General features: G+C 39.1%; 1 protein-coding gene across 1 annotated transcript in view; it reads right to left on the bottom strand.

Moving 5' to 3' along the window:
• The window catches only part of fam13a (family with sequence similarity 13 member A), a gene marked incomplete at its 5' end in the record, with an annotated part of 51,146 nt that extends 26,941 nt beyond the window's left edge, over positions 1 to 24,205 (bottom strand). Inside the window, 7 exons of the mRNA XM_079219985.1 lie at positions 5,609 to 5,841; positions 10,856 to 10,939; positions 12,610 to 12,757; positions 14,375 to 14,552; positions 17,542 to 17,751; positions 19,695 to 19,890; positions 24,179 to 24,205. Of these exons, the coding sequence (XP_079076111.1) occupies positions 5,609 to 5,841; positions 10,856 to 10,939; positions 12,610 to 12,757; positions 14,375 to 14,552; positions 17,542 to 17,751; positions 19,695 to 19,890; positions 24,179 to 24,205 (1,076 nt within the window). The remainder of the gene's footprint in view (positions 1 to 5,608; positions 5,842 to 10,855; positions 10,940 to 12,609; positions 12,758 to 14,374; positions 14,553 to 17,541; positions 17,752 to 19,694; positions 19,891 to 24,178) is intronic.
• Positions 24,206 to 24,436: the final 231 nt, after the last annotated feature.

Genomic DNA, 24,436 nt, shown 5'->3' with positions numbered 1-24,436 from the left:
TGAATGACAAATATGCAACAAAAAGGATTTTGGTTAAAAATAGTTGACAAATCAGGAACAACAGGTTCAACTGGTCAGCTGAGTAGTTATCACAGTGAACGACAGAATGACTGACAACGTGTCTGAAAAATCAATAGAGCTGAATTAAGTCCTTTGACAGCTATTTTGACACATGATTAAGTATTATATAATAGTAGTTGTATATAATTATACTACCATATAAATACACTGTGGAAAATAGTTATATTTATTCTGTCTGTATATATAATAACATCCGGTTATTGTAGATTCTCACTGTTTTGTATTACTGTTTATTATTTATATTACTTGTTTTTTTGTCTCTTGTGTGCACTTTACCCCTTCGTTAGGCTGTTGAAAAATGATGATGGGTATTTGTCACATCTTTCAGACATTTTAAAGAACAAAGCAAAAAGATTACCAAAACGATTACTTCAAATTAATTGGTAATAAAAATGCTCATAAACTGCAGCTCTACTTATTAATTGCTGAGTGTTTATATGCAATTATCTAAATAATGACTAACAGTAATAATTATAATTCTTGTACTTCATTTACATTTCAGAAGAAGTTAAAAGTAGCAGTCCCACACTATTGCTGGTACGAAATAAAGCAGCAAGAATATTCTGTTTTGTTGGTTTAGTCTTAAAGAGGCACAGAAAGTAGACGTGTTCAAATTGAAACAATTTCAAAAATGCGATAACCCTGCCTACTGTGCCAGTAAACAATAGCTTGCGAACACGTTGAGTCTCAGATGTTCTAAAAAACAGAATAAAGAGTTGTTATTGAGTGGACCATTCCGTGAATGTTTGGTTCTCGGGTTGTTTTGGTACGTGACGCTCCGTCATGTGGCTCACTGTAAGGGGGGCGGGCGTGCCGAGGGGAGGGGAAACCACTTTGACCATTCGGGCAGCACCTCAACAAGTTCAAAACAAAGGATTTAGGTTTCAAGTCAGACCAGAATCAAAACGGGCCAAAGTTCGTTGAACTTCAAAAATCTTCTCAAATAACACAATGTGCAGGAATCGAACATATGTTCCTCCAGCCTTGTTTTAGGGGCAGGCGCGGTTCACAAGAAACACCTTGACATTCTTTTAGAGACTCAGAGGTTAATGTTTTTTCTCCCCACACCCATGTTCTTAACTGGTGTTACACAGTCTGGCAAGCGTATTAAAATAATATGTGCCGTCACTGCCGCCGTGAATTGCAAGAGCGGAAATCCTGCTTACCCACTACCTTACTGAGGGGATAACAAAAAGCTTTGTAGAGGCGTCCGGAAAAGGCCTGATCCCCTTTGGGTCAACGGAAAACTACCGATGACAAGTTGGTCGTTATTAAAAAAAACTAAAAGGTAGTCTAGTTTAGCGGATGCTAGTCCCTCGAGTAATCCAACCACATCTGCTGAAGTCGAATTAAAGTTATTATTCAATCTCATATGGGAACAACATTTTTCACAACACAATTTTAATGCTGCCATCACGATGTCTTTGACCTGTTGCTGCCAATCATAGTTGTGAATTTGGGATTAGCTGTTTGATAATCAATTTGTAGACTTAATTTGCTAAAAAAAAAAGTTTTTTTTTCTATTATTTGAGCTGGTGGTGCAATAGTTTGGTACATTTATTTGCAATTAACTGTGTTGAATAATAAAGAGCCAATGAGGATCCGGGACTCGTACAGCCAGAGTTCCCTTGTGTCTCAGCTCCTCGGTTCAGTCTCTGGTCCCTTCAGGACCCCCAAACCATCAGCTTTGAGACGGGTGCTGGATTCTTAGAATACCAAAGAGCCCAAACTGCCTGGCGGGCAAGACCTAAAGTATTTGTTGGATAAGCCCGGCTAAGCTACACTTGGTATATGCTCATTGTATCAGAGAACAAGGCGTCAGAGCAGCACAGAGGCACCATGCTTCAGGCTTTAAAGTGAGGCTGCAGGCGGATGTAACAGTGTACAGATGAAATAGGATCAGCCCTCACATGCATCTTGTTTTATGTCAAGTCTCTTTATCATGAGCATTACCTTTGCTGCACCTTATCGACATTAAAATAATTGATGTGCTTTATAAAAAAAAAAAAATGATGTCGTGTAGTAGTCATGCATGAAAAGGATCTCATCACCAGGGCGTTAATGATGGCAAAATAATCACACATATTTGTATCTAACAATAATACTAATACGAACAAATCGTTTTGGAAGAAAATACTTTGTACAAATATTATGTCTTCACATTTGAAAAGCTAGAACCAGTAAAAGTTTGGAATTTAGGTTTGAAATGTTAGTTTAACCATTATCAAAATTGTTGCAGATAAAATGTATGTCGGACAACTAATGGAGTAATAAACGTCTTTTCAGCACTAGCAGTAATACAGGGATGCTTTTGATGCCTGAGTTTAGAGCACCTGTTGTCATGCTTGGTTGGCTTTAAATTAGTAATTCTAGATATCCTGTGACCTCTTTGACTGAGACTCTATGATTAGGGGTCAATGTCGTGTGTGACATTTGGAAAAAAAGGCACTAGCATCTAAAGTGCAAGGAAAACCAGTTAGATCCAGCCAGGAGCTACCTGCTGTAAATATGTGCTGTCAGGCTTTCGGACTGATGGATGAGACTTCCTGAAAGGCGGCCAACAATGTTGTTATACCCGCAGGGAACCTGCACTCACACCACACTGCAACGTTCCTCACTCCCACCTATTTCCAATGGGCTTCTAAGAAATCTAATGGTTACATCACAAGATTTAGTGAACCATGGCAACGCCACACAAAAGCCAGTATGCATCCCCTATGAGCAACTACGCAATGCTGAGAGCGGAATAAGTTCACATGATGCTGCTATGTTGGCTCATGTGACCTGTGTGGTGAATGAGGCTGGTGTCATATTTCAGGTGCAGGTGAGAGCATTGTGGCATACACAATTACTGGATTCATGTGTTCGACAACGAGGAGAGGCAAAGTGTCGGATGTTGAATGTGGTAAGACAGTACAGCGGTCGACACTTGGACGCACAGGGTGCCACTAATATTAATCTCCTTAAATGCTGCTTTGATTTCCAGCGTGTGCTTAATGTGACCTGGGCCTGGAAAGAATGGTGCATGTGTGAAATTGAATACACACGTCATTAGACACCTTTAAATTGCTTCTTTACCGCCAACAAGGTGTGAACACAATTCCTAAATTCTTAAATTCATTTTTCATATCCTATAAAAAAACATTAATGAGAAGTAAAAATGTATATAACCACAATATTTGAATATATATATATATATATATATATATATATATATATATATATATATATATATATATATATATATATATATATGTATATATATATATATATATATATATATATATATATATATATATATATATATATATATATATATATATATATATAACAAATATTAAACAAAAGTTGTCATTCTGGATATGTTTGATTCCGTCTTGGCCCAGGTGGCTGTGCGGCTGTTTGTGCTGCACAATGCTGACACAGATCTGTCTGACACATACCTATGGAAAGTGAGAGCAAGCTGACAAGTAGACATGAGAGCAGCTAGAGATTTGAAAACACCGATGAATCCACTTATGGGAAATTATCATATATTTGTTCTGGCTTTATGTGTCAAAATCACAGCTAACTACAATTCAATCTTTTAAAATAAAAAAAAACGTTATCTAATTTTCTCCTCATAAATGCTTTGTCCTTGAACATTTGAAAGTTTCAGAGTCTCAAGTTTGTAAAACACTATCGATGAGTATCAAAAGTATAGTTTTACATGAAAGATGGTCAAATAATGTTAGACTTTCTGCAAGTTGCAGGACTCAATGAGTTGTTTTAATTAAATGCCAGAGAGTTTGAAGTTCAGACCTGTCACGCTGTCTGTACATCCGTCACCCAATGCGACCTGACTAGAAGGATTTCAGAGTCTGAGGGGAAATCCAGCAGGAGATTTACTGGGATCCCGACTGGTGCAGAAAGCTGTTGCCACCTTTCAAGTATTTTATTTGCCATTTCAAGGAGACAGCAACATCTGCTCCATAAAGAGGGGATAGTTGCCTTGTTGATTCAACACTTTGTAGGTTCATTATCTTGAGGATAGAGAGCAAAACTAAAATGTGAGGTTGACTTGATATTAGATATTTGATTGTTAATGTACACTCGTTAACCTTTAGAATACTACTTGAATTTTTCAGGATGATAAAAAAAACATATGACTGCTAATAAAAGAAAAAAGTACTTAATATTCTAAGATAAAAAGAAAATACATTCCACAAACTGTGTTATGCAAATTATACCTCATATTTTAACAAATCTATTTAAACATTTAATATTATTTGAAATGAAATTATATATATTTTTAAATTGTAGTTTTGTAATGTGGCGCTGTGCTCTTTTATGTAACGTGTTAATGGATCTGGTGCTGACACGGTGTTAAACTTTGATTAATGTCGTACTAAAGGTCAGTCGTGTGTCCGCCAAGCCGTCGTGAAGCCAAAACAGCGTCATCATTTCTCATCTTAGTGCTTCAACATCACACTCTGGCTTTGCTGCACATTATATACATATTTTTAATATTTTTTTCCCACTGAGACAAATTCGATGTGTGCTCTATTATCAGTAAAGTGGTGACACTCAATCGAATGTCCATATCTGAATTTAAGGAAACAAAATCCCTTCACTGAAAACATACACTGTGGAAAAACTGCATTTGGGGTGTGTGTGAGAAGAGGCTTTAAACAGGAGATTTCCAGCCAAACAGTGCAGATGCTATCACAGCCAAAGTTAAAGCTAGTTGAAAACCCCTGGTCAGGAGCCCCAACAACAGACACAACTGTAGCCTTGCTACTCCAGGGAAGGGGACACTCAACACCGAGCGGTTCCAGTTTCAGCTTCTTATAATAGGCTTGTTTGCATGCCAAAGGCACATTGCCACGGGGATGGGGCTTTAGATCCCCGATCGCTGTCAAGATTCTTCATCCTCACCCTCAACTGATAGCACATCACTTATGCAAACAGTAGTCATAACCTTTTTACCACTCCTAGAATCGACCCCCTCGTTTTCCACATTGGAATTGGACATTATAAGACAAACATAGACGTTGTTTAATAGTTTGATGTTATGTACATTGCAGTGACGTTTTATTTTGTATTATATGACCGTAAGCTTTATTTTACAGCTATCATAAAGGATCACGCTGACAGATAAGATCGTGATCCTCGTGAAATCTTTAAACTGCAAGAGAAACTGACTGGATTTCACAGACTAAGTGAATTCTGTTTTGGCCTCACAAATGATACGTACATCGCATTAAGTTCACATTAAGCATCCATAAATATTATATATTAACCACTGACTATACTCTTCATAGTATTTCATTTCCAGTAATGCAATTTGAACATGCTGCATAAAAATGTCAGTTTGTCTCCATATAATTATGAGCATCTATCATTAGAACAGCTGGAAGCTCTATTTTTAAAACCAAAACGGGTCATAAAACTATTATTATCTCAATATTCTGCAACTTGCAAGCAATATTGTGAATTTGACATTTCCTCAGACACAGGTACATGCTCTTTGACCGGACTCACTGACCTGCTGATGGCCTCCATGTTGTCAGAGGGGCTGACATTGAGGTGACTGAGTGGCGAGGCACTATCTGGAGTTTCTTGGCGAGCGGTCTCCATTGGCTCTGGAGTGTGCCTTCTAAGCTCTGAGGTCAGCGGTAAAATTATTGGTATGGAGAGGGACCTTGCATGGGGCGACCCTGCAGAGCGGCTTGGGTCAGGGATGACTAGAGACATGCCGTCACTTGTCCCTTTCCTCACCTATTTTACAGAGAGAGAGAGAGAGAGAGACAGAGAGAGAGAGAGAGAGAGAGAGGGGTATGCCAATAACAGGTAAGTCTTGTGACAGGAAATATGAGACAGCACAGAGGTAAATGATACGTCTACAACTCTGAACATTTCTGCACGAGGCAGGTTACTATAAAACATACAGTTGAGGATCTTCTGAGATGAAGCAGAGAGCAATACAATAACCACAAAGGTGAAAGAGGTTAAAAAAAAAGGTTGATCTGGATGTTAGGCAGATGTTTGTCTTACCGTGCTGACCCTGAGTGGGTATAAACAGCATGAGTCGCCAACTGCAGTGTAGGAGAAGAACCGTAACCGAATTACAGCCACTTTGTGAGTACTATTCTGCATTTTTACTCAGGTCCAACCAAGGAAGCCCAAGAGGAGTGTTAAAGGATGTGTCCGAGAGCGTTCTCTTATATATACTGTATAGAGAGAGAGAGAGGGGGGACTCCTACAGCTGCTAACAAACACTGAGGTCAAATAGCCGTCTATGGTAAAACACGTATGAAATGGGTCTGACGCCAGCAGCTTAGGTATTGCTAATGGTCAAAAACACCCACTGCTAAAAGAGGTTTGTCTCTATTGATAAACGTTTGTCGGTTGAATTAGAAGGCCTGTTTTTTTTTTCTCTACACCAATTATCAGCGGAAAATTTCCATTTGGGGTTGAACCTAATGGGTTGTTCTAAAATCTATGGACGCTGCCTCCATTTAGTCATTGGTGCATTTAATGGGTGGATCTTTGGGAACATAATTAGCACCATAAGCTTCTTTAGCTAGACCAGGTATGGATTTTGCCCCTCAGAGCTTTGTAATTGATTTAGCTAAATTTGTCATTCACAGAAAACCACAGAGAAAGAAAAAGCTGCTGCTGCTAGTCTCGTACCACTGGAGGACCACTCTTTCCTCTGGCTGTAAGGCTCCTCAACTCATCCGCCGCACTCAATGCAACCCTATGTAGTAAAATGACAATACATTCACCCTACATTAAACCGGGGAGAGAAAAAGGTGGAAAAACAAATGTAGACATTAGCTTGTTTTTTTTTAGGGAAGACAACATTGAAAAGTTTTAATACTAAAATCCAAGTTGTGACAATGAACCTCAACAGTGTTATTGAGATGGTGATCTCATCTTGGTTGCTCTATGTTGTTCAGGTGTTGAGATAGAAAGTAGATAATGTAAGCCCATTACAAAGGGTATAATATTTCTCATTCGACACGTTACAAAATACTTAGTGTATATACTGACTGTATTCTACAAAGTGAATGATTTCATACACAGTCACAGAAACTCCAAACAGACAAAGCTAAAACTCAAACTGCAGGTCAGTTTCTATAGTGTTAACTACTGACCCGTCATGCTGCCTCCATTCCTGAGCTAAATAGGCCGGATGGCAAAGAAGCCCGACAGACTAAAATGAGGATATGACCTGGTTTATAAAACCATGGATTTTCTAATAACCAGAAAGTTTGTACCTAAAAGAAAGCCAGATAAATATATTTAGCAATTAAAACTGTACTTTCTCTTAAATAAACGGATACAATGAAATGCAGTAGCAGCTGGCCTTAAAACAACACATTATTTCTGTTAACTAACTGACAGTGTTGATAGCTCATCTCAGATGTCTAGTTTTTCAAAATGTGTTTGCAACATAATCCATTCCTGCTCTTGCTTGCACTTCCACCACAACTACTGTTTCAAGATGACGGTTGCGTGTACAGTATATGCCGTTTCGAGAAAAGCTGACGTTTTGAAAAGGTATTAAAATGCCTTTTGGTCATACCATAACAACAGAAAGCTTTTTTGCAATGGTGTATTTATTCAACAACAAGGCATTAATAATACTCTGCCAGTAATAACTCTGCCCCTTTTAGAGTCCAAAGCTCATCTATGGATATAAACTACTCTATATGGACAATAAAACACAAATCCCCATCATAAATCAAACAGTTACAACAGGCATGCTTAGGGCTCTCTAATTGAAGTGTGTGGGTGTGTTTGTTTGTTGGCCTGAGGCTGATAAATACTGACTTAGTCCCCTTTTGTCTTGCATTCCCACAGTATCAAACATGCTTTAGGTCTGATGGGATGTGTGAGTGGCAATCATGTCAAGACTTGTAACTGTATCTTTAGTAAATGGTAAATGTTCCAGTACTTGCTCTTTTCTAGTCTTCCATCTGTCATCGTTCACCCATTCACACCCCATTCATACACCGATGGGAGGGGCTAAAGTGCCACCTTCCAATCAGGAGTAACTAACATTCACACATACATTCATACACCGTAGGCACGGCTTCATTTTGGGGTTAAAGGCCTTGCCCAAGGGCACATCAAAGTGGGCTAGCGAAGCCGGGGATCAAACTAGGGTACTCGGTCGCCTCCTCTTCATCTTTTACTTGCTCCCCCATGGCTCCTCTGTTTCCATCACCCCCACAACCCACTCCACCATCACCAACTGCCTCACAGATATAAAGACCTGGATGCAAGTCAACATCCTCAAACTCAACAGCGACAAATCTGAAATCCTCATCATCGGCCCCAAATCAGGAAACAAAGCCTATAACTTTTAAAATTGCGCGTCTACGCCCCTCGCTCTCCTCTTCAGCTGCTGAAACACTCATCCACGCCTTCATCACCTCTCGACTGGACCACTGCAACAGCATCCTGTACGGCACATCCACCAAAACCATCAGCAAACTACAATACAACCAGAACTCAGCTGCCCGTCTGCTCTCCCACTCCGGCACCAGAGAGCACATGACCCCAGTCCTTCAAAACCTCCACTGGCTCCTCGTACTGCAAAGAATCCAGCTCAAGATTCTCCTCATCACCTACAAAGCCCTTCACAACATTGCCCCTTCATTCCTTTCTGACCTCCTGCACCAACACACTCCAACCTTAGATCCGCCGACGACAACCTCCTTACCCCCCTCTACTCTGTCCAAGCATCCACAGGGCCTTCTCCATTGCTGCCCCCTCCCTCTGGAACTCTCTCCTCCAGCACCTCAGACATTCTCTGTCACTCTCCACTTTCAAAACTGCACTTAAAACTCATTGATTTAAATCTGCTTTTAACCTATGATGCTGGTTAAATATATTTTTGTTTAGTTTCTTACTGTTATGTAATCTTGTTTACATTGTTATTGTTTCTATTATTTTGTTTTTCACCCTGGAAAGTGCCTTTGAGTACCTTTTAAAGCACTATACAAATAAAATTAATCTAATGTAATTATTACTTTAAGTAAGTACTGAATTGAATTAGTGTTGGGCTCTGTTAAATATTCACTCTTTTTACATTTTCTCTTGTGGACACTGTGTATTTTTACTAGATTAAGCACTGTGTTTCACTTATATGATAACTTAATGTTGTCAGTGCTTTCTTACAGGCATAAATCCCAATGTATGTCGTTTGAGAGCAGTCTATATTTTTGTGGATCCAGTTTCCTTTTTACTGTACTTGTTACTGTACACCTTCTTATGTAAGGTTGAGTACCTTCAGGCATTTAAAACTATTCTGAAGCTTAAGTTACTTGCTCAAAGTAGAAGACTTTTCATGAACTACTGGTGAAAGTAAACATGTTTTACCCTCCTGAGCTTATCTTGCTGCCATTTCTTTTATCTCGACAGTGACACTGGTCTTGATATCTGCATCACATGTATGATATATTGGATATCATCTTTGTTTCAAACCGAATAAAACATTTTTTTTAAACACAGCGAGTCCGTCTTTGTTGTTAAACTGAAGCCTCTCATTTGATTACATATACAAATATGAACGTGTACACATATTGACCTTGATCAAATAAATGATGCCAGAGCTCTACTACATGTACACAAACAGGACATTTCTAATAAAATTCATGACCAAATGCAGCTTTTGTGGCAGGGTTCATGTGTAATAATACTACATCACAGTTGGAATGGCACACCGTATCCCATGTTGGTCTCTCACTGCAAATAAGTGTGTGTTTTTTTCCTACAGCTGATTACCTTTATCAAACCCCATCATGTGACCAAGCAGTGAGGCCACATGCATCAGAGGCTGTCTGAGAGATGACCTGAGGCTAATCAGCACCAAGGCAATGCAGCAGATAAGAAAGCAGGAAGTATGTATTGAAAGAGTGACAAATAGACTGTAGTAAACCATGAGGCCAAACCTCTTAAACAAGAACAATTAATAACAGAACTTAATGACAGGAACACACTGTTCTTTTCTGTACCTTATTTTTCCTCTGCTTCGCCTGAAGAACATTACTGGAGGATTTGTTCAGAAGTTCTGCATCTTGTGGAGTTTTTTTTTGTCCTCTCTTAAAACATGTATTGAGAGAAAATGCAAAATAAAGATATTATGATTTAAAGTGCAGTACATAAACAGTTAAATAGGCATTTACTAAGACAACTGATAGCATTTTTTTTTTTTTTACTGGGCAAGATAATACTAATTCATTTGTTGGATGTAATAAAATGATAACCGTGAATTAATATTACCTAAAGCAATTACTATTTTTTCTTGGTACAGTGCAGTTTTTTCTTGCTACAGTAAATGCTCCACAAAAAATACAAATACTCTGGTGATGTCTAAAGACTCCTAGCCTGAGAAGAAATGATAACCAATCAGTAATCTCAGTTGTGTAATTTAAACACTGACATGACCTGATTACCATTGTAGGCAGTATGCACAAGTCAGCTGACACTGATAACATCTTTAAAGCTCACAGAAACCTAAACAGACGCACGCAGAAATGGCTTTCGTGCTGGAAAACCACTTTTCCAAAACATGGCTGTGTTATGTTGATCACGTCACACAGATCACATGGCTGGTGTTAAAAGAGGCTGTGTCAGGGAATTTGAAGGGGTCATGCATCAACATCAACACTGCATTTCACAGCAGACAGATAAAGACTTCCATATCAGGTACACTGAGGAGCATAAATGTATAAACAAAGACGCACACATACAGGCGTGCTGCTGTGAAGTCACACACCTTCGTTCTGGGAATTGGCGTCGGTGGGTTTGCGTTGAGGTGACTGGGTGACTTCCTTGTGTCTGAATCCGTCATGTCCACCTCCTGGGACCAGAAGGAGGTCAAAAGAAGTCACAGTTGTAATGCACATCATAGTGTACATTCATACATAAGCAACAGGTCATGCTTAACAGAGGACATTGGTTCTTCACTTCTTATTGTTCTAACTGTAGCTGTATCTCTACAGCAGCTATGAACTATGTCTTAAGGGCCTCATTTATTAAAACTCCTGGTTATGTGTACTTTTGGGTATGTGTACTTTTGTACTGGATACGTGTACTTTTGCTTTTCTTCTTTGAGCCTTAACAACAGGGTTCAGAATAGATTTTCACAAGTTGACGATCTGCACACATCTCACGTACACTCATAAACACCTGCATGCACACCTCCAACACGTGTGCTGCGTAGGAACGTCAGCAGCCAAGGGGCCTAAGTGTGTGTCTGTGCATATGTGTTAGTGTTTATGTGCGCATGTTTGTGTGTAAGACAATCTCATTCTGACTGAAGGGTTTCCCACAGGTCAGCAGGGTTTCATGTGGCTGCGGAGAGGTACCCTAAGAGAAGGGAGGGGAGGCCAGACACAGGGAGCTAAATCCGACTGGTATCAGGTGGCCCACGTCACACTGCATGCCAATAACCGTCGTCAATCAACGATCAGACGTTCCCTATAGACAGTGAAGGAGTTCTTTCCAAAAGTGCCGTTAAAGGTTTTGCCGTTAAATTTGTGATGTGATATTTTAAAAGATATTCATACTGCAGCTTTTGGAGCAGTAATATTGCCTCCTTTAGTGGATCTGGGCAAACTTCAGTTTACTGTGAAGATATCAAATATGCCATACTAGCTGAGTTGGTCAGTGGCATTAAGCACACAACTTTGATTATCTGCCCTTTCTGTGCTGACCTTGCTTGTTTTCTTTATGTTCACATGAGGTCACTATGGGTGAAGGTTCGGGTGAAATCTTTTTACAGGGCAGTAAATACCGCCAAAGACACACTGACGTCACGTTGATCATTTGTCAAGGGATTCTATATTGATGGATATTGTATAGGCTAAGTCAGTATTTCATCCTGATACATTTCATTTTGACTACTTTAGAAAAATAAGAATAAAGGATTACATAAATTCAAGATTCATTAAATCCCCACTAGAATTGTATTTTGTGTGATGAGTCACACGAAGCATGTATTTCAAGTTTAGGGATGTGGAATTTTGAGAGACATTTAACAATTAAATTATTATATGAAACGAATCTGCGATCGCTTGACTTAAATCACTTTAAACTGGTTTGCTGCTGTGTTGTGCTTGGTTTGTTTCTCGCAGCCACTGTTTCCTCAGATAGCCACAGATGCAGCAGCAAGATGCCGCCAGGAAAACCGATCAATGAAGACATCAGCCATCGAAGCAGCAAATATAAATCAACAAGCAGAGACTCAAACCAGCCACCCGAGGAGGAGTCGATCCTGCGTGGCTGTGATATAAGATCAATTTGAACTTGGCATTATGCATGCCCGTTCTATATTTATAAACTATCACGCTTCTGGGTGGATGGGCCGAGGCGAGGTCACGGTCCAGAGGAACTCATACTGTTGAAAGTGCATTGGCACAACAGGTGACACGCAGTTATTTGTTCAGCTGCACTGCATTGTACTGACCACCATCACAGATCTATTTCATATAAACATGAGCATCTGGTGTCCCTGCGAGTTTACAACACCTTGACAATAAAAAGGGTTGGCAGTTCTTCTGTGCAGCCTTCTCCGCTTCTGGCGATCTCGAATATATTGCTGTAGTTCTGGACGAATTTGAACATTATCTTGTTACAGGTATTTTGGTCCTTCATTGCTTCGTATCCAGGGGCCACGCTGGAAGAGAGGGACAGGAAACGAAAAACAAAAATTAAATCAAACTGATGAGATTTTATCACATTTTTTTAAACATGGCAGCAGCTGTAAATGCTGTTTTGTTCCTTCTTATTTTACAGCATTGAAAAAATTCAAGTTCAACGTTAGTCTTTAGCTAATCTTCTTGATTAATGAAGATAATAATAATTCAGCCGTCCTAGTGATTATGATGTGTGACACTACGGAACAGCTGTTTGAGATTTAAACACACACACACACACACACACACGTACAAGTAAAGCCTCTGATAAAGAGAACAGCTTGTACAGTATGAAGGACAATCCAGTTTCTTCTTCTCTTTTCCTACCATGCTCGGTTCTCAGGCCTGAACCCCACTTTATTACTGGAAGATGCCCACTAGAAGGTGACGGTAAAAATATATGAGTATGATTTGAAACTCGCTGCCCGGTAAGCCTGTCATAAATAGACCAGTGAAAACAGAGGCACTTATTTCAGCAGCTGCATGGAGGCATATGATGCGACTGATGCAACAGTTGAAAACATAATGACACCATGGAATGGTTTCTTATATACATGTCTATCTGATGCAGTAGTTTAAATACAGGTGTCTGACAAAATATAAAAAAGTGCATTCATGGATTGAAGGATAATTTATTGCCATTTATGAGCAACAAGTAAGCGTCACTAGCAAACTTTTACAGTAATCTTATTTTAAATAAGCTACAGCACCACCTGCTGGCCAAACGCTATATACATAGACCAGTAATTAGAGGATTTTCAGCAGCCATGTTCTCAATATGTATTCTAATTTTTATGTTCATGCTTTCAGACTCATGTGTGTTTTTAAGAATACATTTGCCATTGTTTTCTGGTTCTCTATCTCACTCAATATGTATTGCATGTTTTAATATTTTAATCATTCTACCCATCCTACTGCTCTGACATATGACACCAATGTTTAATATCTGACTCACTAAACAGAAATAGGGGAAAGGTGATTGAATCACTCAGCTTTAGCTCCCATGACTGTCTGCCTACTTGTTTTTCCTGGAAGTTATTTAAAGACTGCAACAAACATGTTTTGTAAAGGTCACAGTAAAAACACCAAACTTGCCAAAACCTTCAGGAATGTCAGATATGTTCTTAGGCCTGTCACTCTCATCAACCTCATTTGCAACAGCAGGCAGCAGTTTTCTGATAAGATAAGATATTCTATATATTTTCTATGATAAACTGACTGTACTCCACATGCTCAGCACCACATGGCAGACAGACAGCTCTGTATCTGTTTATAGGCATGTGTTTTCTAACATGTTCATTCTAACATTATCAATCCTATGATATGTTGATATAGTATCAACATATCATAGGATTGATAATCTGTCAATGTTGTGTTTACTGTGGAGCCCCAAAAGGCTAAAATATCACTTAATGCATGTGGAAAGTCATTGAAGCTTCAATAAAACCATTGTCAATACATGTAAGTACTTTGTTACAAACATTGTATGTATACATATATGATACAAGGCCAAAAGAGGGGAGTGACGGTGAGATTGGTCCATGGATGTTTATTTTGACACCTTGCCCACATCAACCCTAAAAACAGGTTCAACTCACTGGAAGACACTGGGTCCAAACACAGTGGCGAGGTTGAGGGCGGTCATACGGTTCTCTTTGTGGTTGCCCTCCACCAGGGTGAGGAAGTGGCAGAGGTAGCAGAGGAGGCTGTGGTGGACGTCTGGGAGCTGCTGGAGCAGGTCTCTCATATCTGACCAAGACACATCATCACCGCACTCTGTGGGCACACAAGCAGATGTCAGAAAAGGTCAAAGGATGGGATCCTGCTCCAGTATATTTTTTATAGTCACTCTTGTTTATTCTGTTCAGAAAAAGTGAAACTTCTGGCTTCAACATTCTCACAGTAAGGCAGTACATGAAGCAGCCATTTGTCAACATTCTGCTGAAGTCTTTTTTGCGCACAATCAAATGACCAAGAATCAAATGATGAGTGACACAACCCACTTGATTGACTTTGGAGCAGGAAAGTGTAAAACATAGACAGACATCCTCAGTTTAGTAAATAGGTTTCCAGCTGGTCTCCAGCAGGCAGTGATAGCTCCATCCACCTGCTCTCTGTAACGTCTAATCTTCAGTTGTGGTAAATACGTGAGCATTAGAGCAAAAAGCCTGAAAGTATGTTGATGCTATTACTCCGGACACATAATTAGGTCAGAGTTGGATAAACGGATATGGCTTCTGATCCCGAATGAATGAGTGACGCAAGCGCGCGTGCGCCTACGTGCGCCTACGTGTGTGTGTGCATGTATATGAAAGCAAGAATGTGTGTCCGTCTGTCTGAGTAAATAGAGCGTGATGAGGGGAATAATGCTTAGAGCGATCACAACTACTCTTGTTGCCGCTGAGTGAAGTTCTGATGTGTGGGCACAAGTATGCAAAGTACTTGCTCTTTTTTTTTTTTGACAAAACACACATTGAGCGATGGAAAAAATAAAAAACATCAAGCAATTACACATATGTAGAGACCACTTAAACAAAGAGAATGCACATTAACAGATACACCAACGTAAAGCCAGACAATCACTGCAGAGAATGACAGCAATGTGAGGGACATAAAGACAGAACAAATTCATTGAATTTAAGCTGAGAAACTGCACACTTTTGTTTTAATGTTTTTGTGTGCCAAAGAGATTACACTGGAAATAAAAGGTAGCATGTGTGCTATCTATTTTACTTCAACTAAAAACAAACCAAAACATGACACCGTTATGTATCAACCATGATATCGTACTTTGAGGGAAAATGCAGAGAAAAATGGTGGACCAAAATGTGTGCATTAAAAGTAATTATCAAGATATGGCTACAAACTAGGGCTCGGCTACATGGAGGAAATCAAATATCACAATATTGTGACCAAATACCTCAATATTAATATTGTGACGATATTTTATGGTTGACTACTGTTGTCGTTGATTGTTGATTGTTGTTTGTCTCGTGTCTAATGTATGCACCTTCCGGCTAGAAAAATTCCTCGTTTGTGTAAACATTCCTGGCAAATAAACGGTTTCTGATTCTGATTCTGATTAAATTAATTTGTTTTAATCAACTACCGCCTACTAAAGCAGTAAACGGAGCATGCTCGGTTCATTAATAAATGTACACTGTGTGTGTATTTATGCATTATTTAGTCATCCTTTATTTTTTATTATATTGATCTAATAAATAATAGTTCTACACATTAATTGCCGCACCTCAGACTAACTGATCAGTGTGTTACTGTCGTGTCTTCGTACGCAGGCCTCAAAATATAAACATTCAGCTGCAAAAGTGTGCATTTATGCATTCCTAATATTTCCAACAGCCCCACAGAATTTATGGGAATAAATAAATACTGATACCAAAATACTGGCTAAGGGAAACATAATCTGTTACAACATGTGAGATATTGTTATGTGGGGAAACCGATCCGGAATCTGGACTTTGGAAATCCTGACCTGCCCTTTGAGAATATTATAATAATTTTATTATGCCAGATAAAAGTCATACACTATAAGAAAGCTGTTAATAAATACAGTTTTCTTAGAAGCCAAAAGGGAGAATAGAAACCAGTTAGAACTGTAACAAAATGATTATTTTCACTATCAGTTCATCTGTCAATAGTTTTTGTCAATTAACTGGAAAGTCATAAACTGGTAAATCCTTTGAGATATGAAATACCCCAAAAATAATGACAACTATCATCACGATTCCCAGAGTTCAATGTGACGTCTATAACTGATTGATTTTAACCCTCACGGGTATTCAATTTGCATTTTTTTCATTTAAAAATGTAAGAATCCTCACATTGAGCAGCAGGAAATGTTTGCAATTTTAACTAGATAAATTACACAAAAAATAGTAATTGATTATCAAAATAGTAACTGAATAGTGGTATGAAGCTTGATCGAATGTTGGTTAACTTATTTAATTCATGTATTGGTCAATCTATGTGAATGTATTTTATCATACAGCTGTTAAATCTGCAACTTCATCTGCCATAAGACATTTATCATATTTTTTAGGTTTGTCAAATACTGGCAAGGAGGCCAAACTGATTTCAAAAAGTACAGTCAAATAATTTCAGTCACTAGTTATGGCCAAGTCTTGCACCAAAGAGATGTTATATAATGCAGCATTTGGCCAAAGGCCCTGAAAAATAGGCCGATATTCATGGGGCCTGTGATGGAATATGAATACTGCAGCTGAAATGTGGGCTCTCCTCCCATTAAATAGATTAAACCCAGTGATGGAAGAGAGCAGAGAGTGAGCAGACACTTCACCTGTCACAAATCACTCACTTGACCTTTTATGACCTCCAAGATTATTGCCAGAAATATCAGGTCCATCAATCTTATAGTCACATACTATACATACTATACTCTCTGTGCCACTCTCTCTCTCTCTCACACCCACACACACACACACGCACACTTAACTCTGCAGTGCCTTTATATCCCCTGCCTGATGCAGATGACTGCAGTACTAATAGTACAGTCCAGCAGTTAAAGATAACTTTGCTCATCATCCAATCAGAGTCATGACCCAGATATTTACTGCACTTGTGAGGGGTATAAATGTCACTATGTAGATTTGGGAAGTTGTTCCGAAAAGGCATCACATGATGTTTAAACGTGTAAAAACTAATTAGCTTGAGCTGGTAATATCATTATAGACAACAAAGAGGCACATAAGACAGAATTAGAGCAGCAACAACTACTTTCTGTTACCTTGGTGGTTCTGTATCAGTGCCTGTTGGACTGTGGAGTCTACCAGACCCATTGGCAGGTCCCTCAGGTACCGTTTGAGCAAGCTGGCCACCGTACATGAATCAGATTCAGAGAGAAGGTCCACATCCTCTCCACTCTCCAGCCGCTGTTTCAGGGTTTCCACAGCACGAACATTCCCATTCACTCTGAACAGACCCTCCTGATGCAAGGCTGGAGGGAAATCAGAGAAACATACAGGAACTCATGCCATTAAGAGACAGCCTAGCTATCAACTATTCAAAAAGAGAGCTAACTAGGGGTGAAATTAAATTAGCTGTCTCTCAAATGTTGGTATTATTTCATGTTTTCCACAAAAGGCTAAAATAATATATATATACATATATTATATATATACATATATATACATATATATATATATGTATATATATGTATATATATATACATATATATAATATTATCATATTTCTCTACTGAGCTGTCCAATAAATGTAATTTCTGTATGATTCCAATCAATTCAAGCATTTTTATAATCAAAATCATTGAGTGCATTCCTTTTGCTTTCTCATTGTTTGTCACCACTGTATTATTTGTAGACACTTTTATTATATGTCTTTTCTTTCCATAGAATAGTTATGTCAAATACTGTATGTGTAGAACAGTATGTAGGTATGTGTATTTAGTCTTGCTGATTGACATAAAACCGCAGTGAAAAAGCAGAGGGGAGGCCAACAGTACATCCGCCTCAATGAAGGGGGGAGAGCCCGTGGGTTATGCTTGTTTTGCCGTTGCTCTTCTTCTACACTTTTAAAACTAAAAGAAGATCAGGAGGACTTTTACAACAAAGTCACGGAGATTTTTGTCCAGAAGGATAAACGAATGGACTTCATTTACAAGTAAAGGTAAGACCATGCATACACTGAATTAGACTTTATAACCTATTTGTATTTGTATTGAATGAGTATCAATTGTGGAATTGCGCTGGCAAATTAAAAGCACACGGAGGGTGCAGAGGAAATGCGCTCTTTCCCTGAGCTGGTGGAATCAAAATACTTTACCTATGTGTGTGTGTAAAGAATGCTGATATGAAAAAAGAAAATCAACCAGTAGTCAAGGTGCCAATTGAATGGTGATTTAAACTACTCGAGTTCATATATTTGTAAATTTGACTGAAAGAGTCACTGAGCCTAACCCAGAGAGCTGTTTTACTGTTTTATAATAAAGCAGTCAGCCCTTATTAAAGTATTTTTCCATGGCTGAGTTATTACAGGTTAAGTCAAACGTCATAAAACAAGAGGCCTGTAGTTTCAGTCGCCATGAGGAAGAAGCTCCTCTTCCTTGTACTGACATCTAGTGGTCAAACTGAAGAACTACGGAATATGATAAAGTAGGTCAACACCAAGTACCAATCCAGTGTGTTTTCAAGTTTAAGCTTTTTAAGCTTCAGATGATGTATACCTTACTATTTTGGGTCGACAATATTAGATTTTTCTATATATTTTTTACACCTAACCAGTCAGCAATGCAATTCATCATACTGAGCATCAAGTCTGCATCTTTTATTTGTTTACCTTTTATTATTTTCATCTAGGCTGAAAGCACATTCATGACATTGATTCTCTTGATGGTATTGATAATATTGTAATTTTAAGTATTGCGCTGTCTTTTTTCTTTAGATCTCAAATGTGTTGTTCTTCAGTATCGCATTGGGTCCTATTTTCTCTTTCTATGAAATTTGCTGAGCATTTTTCCACTCTGTTTAATCCGTCTAAGAGAACCACTTTGTATTTTGGTTGACATCTCCTTTTTCTGTGTTTGTGTTTGCGTGGGATGGTTGATATGATCTCTCTGATTATTGCATAGCTGGAACTGAAAATGGGAATACATCCTCTGCATTTATATCAGGGTACTTGTGAGATCTGTTCATAGTTTAAAATGTGCTAGATTCCTAAAATATTGACTTATTTGGAGGAAGTCACTACTTCTCAAACTGATAATATGTCTTTATACATTTCTATTATATATTTTATCTGTGAAATTCAGAATGTGGCACTTAATGCGCCTACTCATCAAAAACAAAAAAGCTCATGATTTTGATGATCAAGCATTACACTACATATTTCGCTCTCTTCTATTCCATTGTTTTTTTTCCTTACCATGCTTACGGAGATGCTCAACCATCCTCCTGAACACCAGAGGCACACCGTCCTCCATCAGACCCTTCTCCTGCAGCTCAAACAGAGACACTCCAAACAACTTGGTGTACTTGGCTGTCCCCATCATGGGTCGCAGTCTGGGTATCTGGACCATCTTCTTCATGTCTTCTTTAACCTGCGCCGCTGTCTTGCTGTGCTGCAGAGATTAGAGCAGAAAGCAGCAGTCAGCCACTGATGCTATGAGCTCAGAGTGCATCAATGGAGCCTGCATCAGCTCAGATACCACAGAGATAGATACCTGTCCTGGAGGAGGGAGGCTATATCTGCTCCATAAACTAAAAGGTGTGTGTGTGTGTGTGTGTGTGTGTGTGTGTGTGTGTGTGTGTGTGTGTGTGTGTGTGTGTGTGTGTGTGTGTGTGTATAGCGATGGTGATGCGTGCACAGTGCGTCCCTGTGGAGTCCGTACATGCACTGTCATACTGTCATGCACTTAGAGGACAGAGTGTTCTTAGAGCTGGGATGAAAAGGGAGGGCCGGCCGACCATATGTTGCTACGACAAATATCAGGTTACCACGCAACACCTTTGGTCAAAGGTATTGTCAGAGTGTCACACACACCTGCACAAATAGGCAAACTGTATGCGCACACATATAGCTGATGGCCATCTGCACTATCCATGAAAATAATTTGAATGGATAGTGCGCAGAGTGTGTTGAGAGCTGGAAGGATTATGAGACCAATTTATACTGAGAAAACATTCCTTGTTTGAACAGAAAGATCAGTGGTGGAAGAAGTATTCAGATCCTTTACTTAAGTAAAAGTAAGGAAGTATTCAAAGCATATTGTACTCAGTAAAATGACTCCTACTACTTGCATGCAGAAAATTACGCCTGTATGTTATATGTTATGTAATTATATTGTAATTACTTTATTGGATTGTTGTTATTGTACACATTTTTATTAATGTAGTAGCTGGTTGAGGTGAAGCTGATTTGAACACTTTACGTACTGTTAGATAATACATTACATTTTATAAATTAATAATATAGTTTTCTAATGTAACTATTACACGTTGTTGTCACGTTTTAATGCATTGGAGTAAAAAGTAACTAAAACGTAGCGGATGAATTGTATATACTGAAATAAGTACAAGTATCGTAAAAATGTCACTAAAGTGCAGTAGTTGAGTCAATGTACATAGCTACTTTCCACCACTGCTGTGCTTTAATGTGCTCCATTTGAACCCATTCCCCATAGTAGACAGACCTTGTAAACCAGAGCCAAAGCATGTATTTAGTGTTAATTCACCAGCTGTTAAGAATTTCTTATCTCATAACTCATCAAGGCAAACAGTGCCACATGCTGTATATTGCTGTGTATGGATGCACAGACTACAACTCACACTCGTATTGTCTCTGGTGGGTATAAACACACCGTCTACCTTTAACAATCCAACATTAGAAAGAACCGTGGTAAGGATTAATGATTAATTAATCACTTAATGCACTTTTAACTTCAGCATAATCCCTTTCTGCCTTTGTTTAATTAGCACTAGAACCAAGACAGTTAAGACACACAAACCAGAACCAGAATTCGGACACTCAGCGACGAGGAAAAGACTTTCTGCACATCGGAATGACACAGTTTAACTTGTATCCATAGCTACGACTGCACCATGTGACATACTTGTCCCAGAGTTCACCGCTTCAAACGGGTGAACTGACCCACACATTGAAATGAGAGGCCCTGGCTATGATTTTGTCACAATGAGGTCCACAGTGGCACAGTAGGATTTAACGATGTAGGGAAGGTAGAAGTGGTTGTTGAAGAGGAAGCACCACTAAATATATTTCCCATGGGGCCAATTGATTAGACATAATGGATACAAGCGTGTGTCACACACAGATCAGCTGATTAAAAACCCACCTCAAAGATGGTGCTAAGATAACCAGGGAGACAAGATGTTGTGCATGGCAGATGCTCTGGTAGCGTTAATACTACGGGTGTCTGACAAGCTTGTACAGAAAATGTGTTAAATGGTGTTCAATCATCCACTCCTTTGTAACAGGTGCATACAAATAGGCCAATTGTATCTTCTCAATGAATGTGAAATGGTTATTAAGTACACTTGAATTCTGACGCTTGGATTTCTACCTGATAGGTGATACTACTTATGCGCTAAACAGCACTGACATGCTGTATTTTAATAATAATAGCAATAGACTGGTTAGGTCTTCAGGTGTTGGAGGATGGTAGAAGTCTGTATAAACAAGACGTTTGGGTAAGTATAAATAAGAAAGTAGGAATTGTGTCAAGCACAGCAAGTTCATAATCATTTTAACATTTGTAACTGTTTGGACGGAGAAAGATGAATCGGTGCATCTAACTTTTAAATCTGATTCTTCTTTATGACGTAGAAGATTGATAACACAGCTTTAATGATGGTGTAGGCACTTTTTAAAAATGTATATATAACTGTAGATTTAAAAATTATACAGTGTCATAGTAAACTGTAAATATGTAACAATTCATTGTTAGTAATAAAACCACAGCACAGATTAAGGAGCAATGGTTGAGCCTTTCAGGTCTACAAACTGGCTCAAATAGATAGATAGATAGATATATACTTTATTCATCCTCAGGGGGAAATGTGTTAATAGTAGTACTACTACTACTACTACTACTACTACTACTACTACTACTACTCATGCAGGTGTTAAGCCGGTCTGAGCTAGGTCTGACTGTGGACTGAACAGATGTCCCCTAAATCTGTCTTCATGCACACACACACACACACACACACACACACACACACACACACACACACACACACACACACACACACACACACACACACACACACACGTGCCTTATTCTCTCTCTCTAAATTACAAAGTGTGGAAATATTGCACTTGAACGCATATGTAGAGAAGATGAATTAAGAATGGCAAGAAATGGTTTAATAGTAAAGTGGACATCCACAACACGATAGAAGAAAAACTTGCAAAAGTATAAACATAGAAATTACTCTTGGTAAGACAAAACAAACCACAAGGCTCCAACAAAACCACATTTATATAAATAATTTCTGAAGGACTGGTTCAGTGATTTACCATTGGAGCTTTTTCTTTTTACATTTTGCATAATTGCTTACAAAACACTCATTTAAATCAATTTGCAGAGAGTATTTGTAATCTCTGTTACCACCTTAATACCAAAGCTGAGCTGAGGTGTTGGACCACATGTAAAACCCCGGTTGTGAGCAGGTTCCCTCGAAAATACATACGTGTGCTTTTGTAAGTACTAAGCATATCAAAACCTCACCCTGCTCCCTCAGTGCTGTCCCTCTGTGCTGTAGATGATAATCAGAATTGAGGTGTTTACAGTTAATTTTCCCTGCTTCTTTTTTTTAAAGGTGTTCCTGGCATTACAACAAAAACAGATATAGAGCTGGAGTGAAATAAAACAGTCAAGAATGAAAGGAAACACTTCCTGTTGGTACCCATCTTCCTCTATTGTTTACCAGGACAGTCTGCTGTGATTAGCCTAATAATCCTCTTCCTCTCCCCCTCCCCTAAATATTTTCACACTACAACTTCAAACAGTGAGAAAGAAACCTCTTGTCAAGGAACTATAAAGAGACTCTGTAGGCTAATGACTGTTCCTATACCCTTGATAAGTCTTTCTAACATTCATAGTAGAGTAGTTAAAGTAGTTTTTTCAGACTTTAAACACACAAAAACATCCAGCAGGCAAGGCAATCTCCTGTGCCTTTAAATTTGTTCATGAAGTGGATAGCAAGCCCAAGCATGTGCCCTCCCCCTCCCCCTCCTCTCTGCCTCTCTCCCACTGTGGGTGGTCGTTGGAGCAACTGGTAGCTAAAGCACCACTAGCCCCAGAAGAAACAGCTGCTCAACTCCAAGAAACTACTGCTAGAGACATGTCTGTTTTTTAAAAAAAAGCACAAAAAGTAGATCCTTAAAGAGGTTTAGTTCTTGTAAAAACACTAGTTCCATTTAGGAAACTTTGTGGAAAGTGACCTCATTGAGGCAGTGAATCATTGCTAGGAAGAAATGACAGGTATGGACAGGAAACAAGAAGCTTACAGTGTGTATGTGTCCTTATTCTTTCCCCTGCACTGTTACACTGTTTCACAAGGATGGCAGACTTAAAGTAGTGCTGGCTGACAAGGAAGCTGCGTTATTTGACAAGGAACAAGCAAAAGTATTCATCCGCAGCAGTCAGGTATTTAGTGAGCAAAGTTTAACTTGGGAAGGGAACACTTGTTTTTACTGCGGAGGAGGAGAGATTTGTCCCTACTTGACATTGTTAAAAAGCCATTTGTTTCTACTAGAACAGCCAACACCATCATGAAAGAATGTGCGCACTGACACAGAACACCAGAGTACCGTTACGCTTTCTTTAGCCCTTCATCACAGGTTGAAGTTTTTGAGCCAACTCATGCTTTGTAGTTTCTACTCACACAGATGGCCAGAGCTCCTGCCCCCATTCTCCCACAGAAGAAACGCCTGCAAAGGCAAAGATGAGAGGGGGAAACTGCTTCTCTCCTCCCTCCTCCTCTTCTCACTCTGTTCCAGGACAAACTCTTGGACTTTTCCCAGTGGGAATCCCTTTCACTTTAAAAGGGGCCATCGTTATATTCCAAAAAGACAACACAAATAATCCACGGCAGGAGAGAGTGTAACGAAGTTGCTGTCAAAACCGGCGGACTGACCCATGA

This window comes from Taurulus bubalis (genome assembly GCF_910589615.1).
Source record: "Taurulus bubalis genome assembly, chromosome: 6".
NCBI classification, from domain to species: Eukaryota; Metazoa; Chordata; class Actinopteri; order Perciformes; family Cottidae; genus Taurulus; species Taurulus bubalis.
Note: the sequence above shows the minus strand (reverse complement) of the source record. Positions and strands in the feature narration are given on the sequence as shown.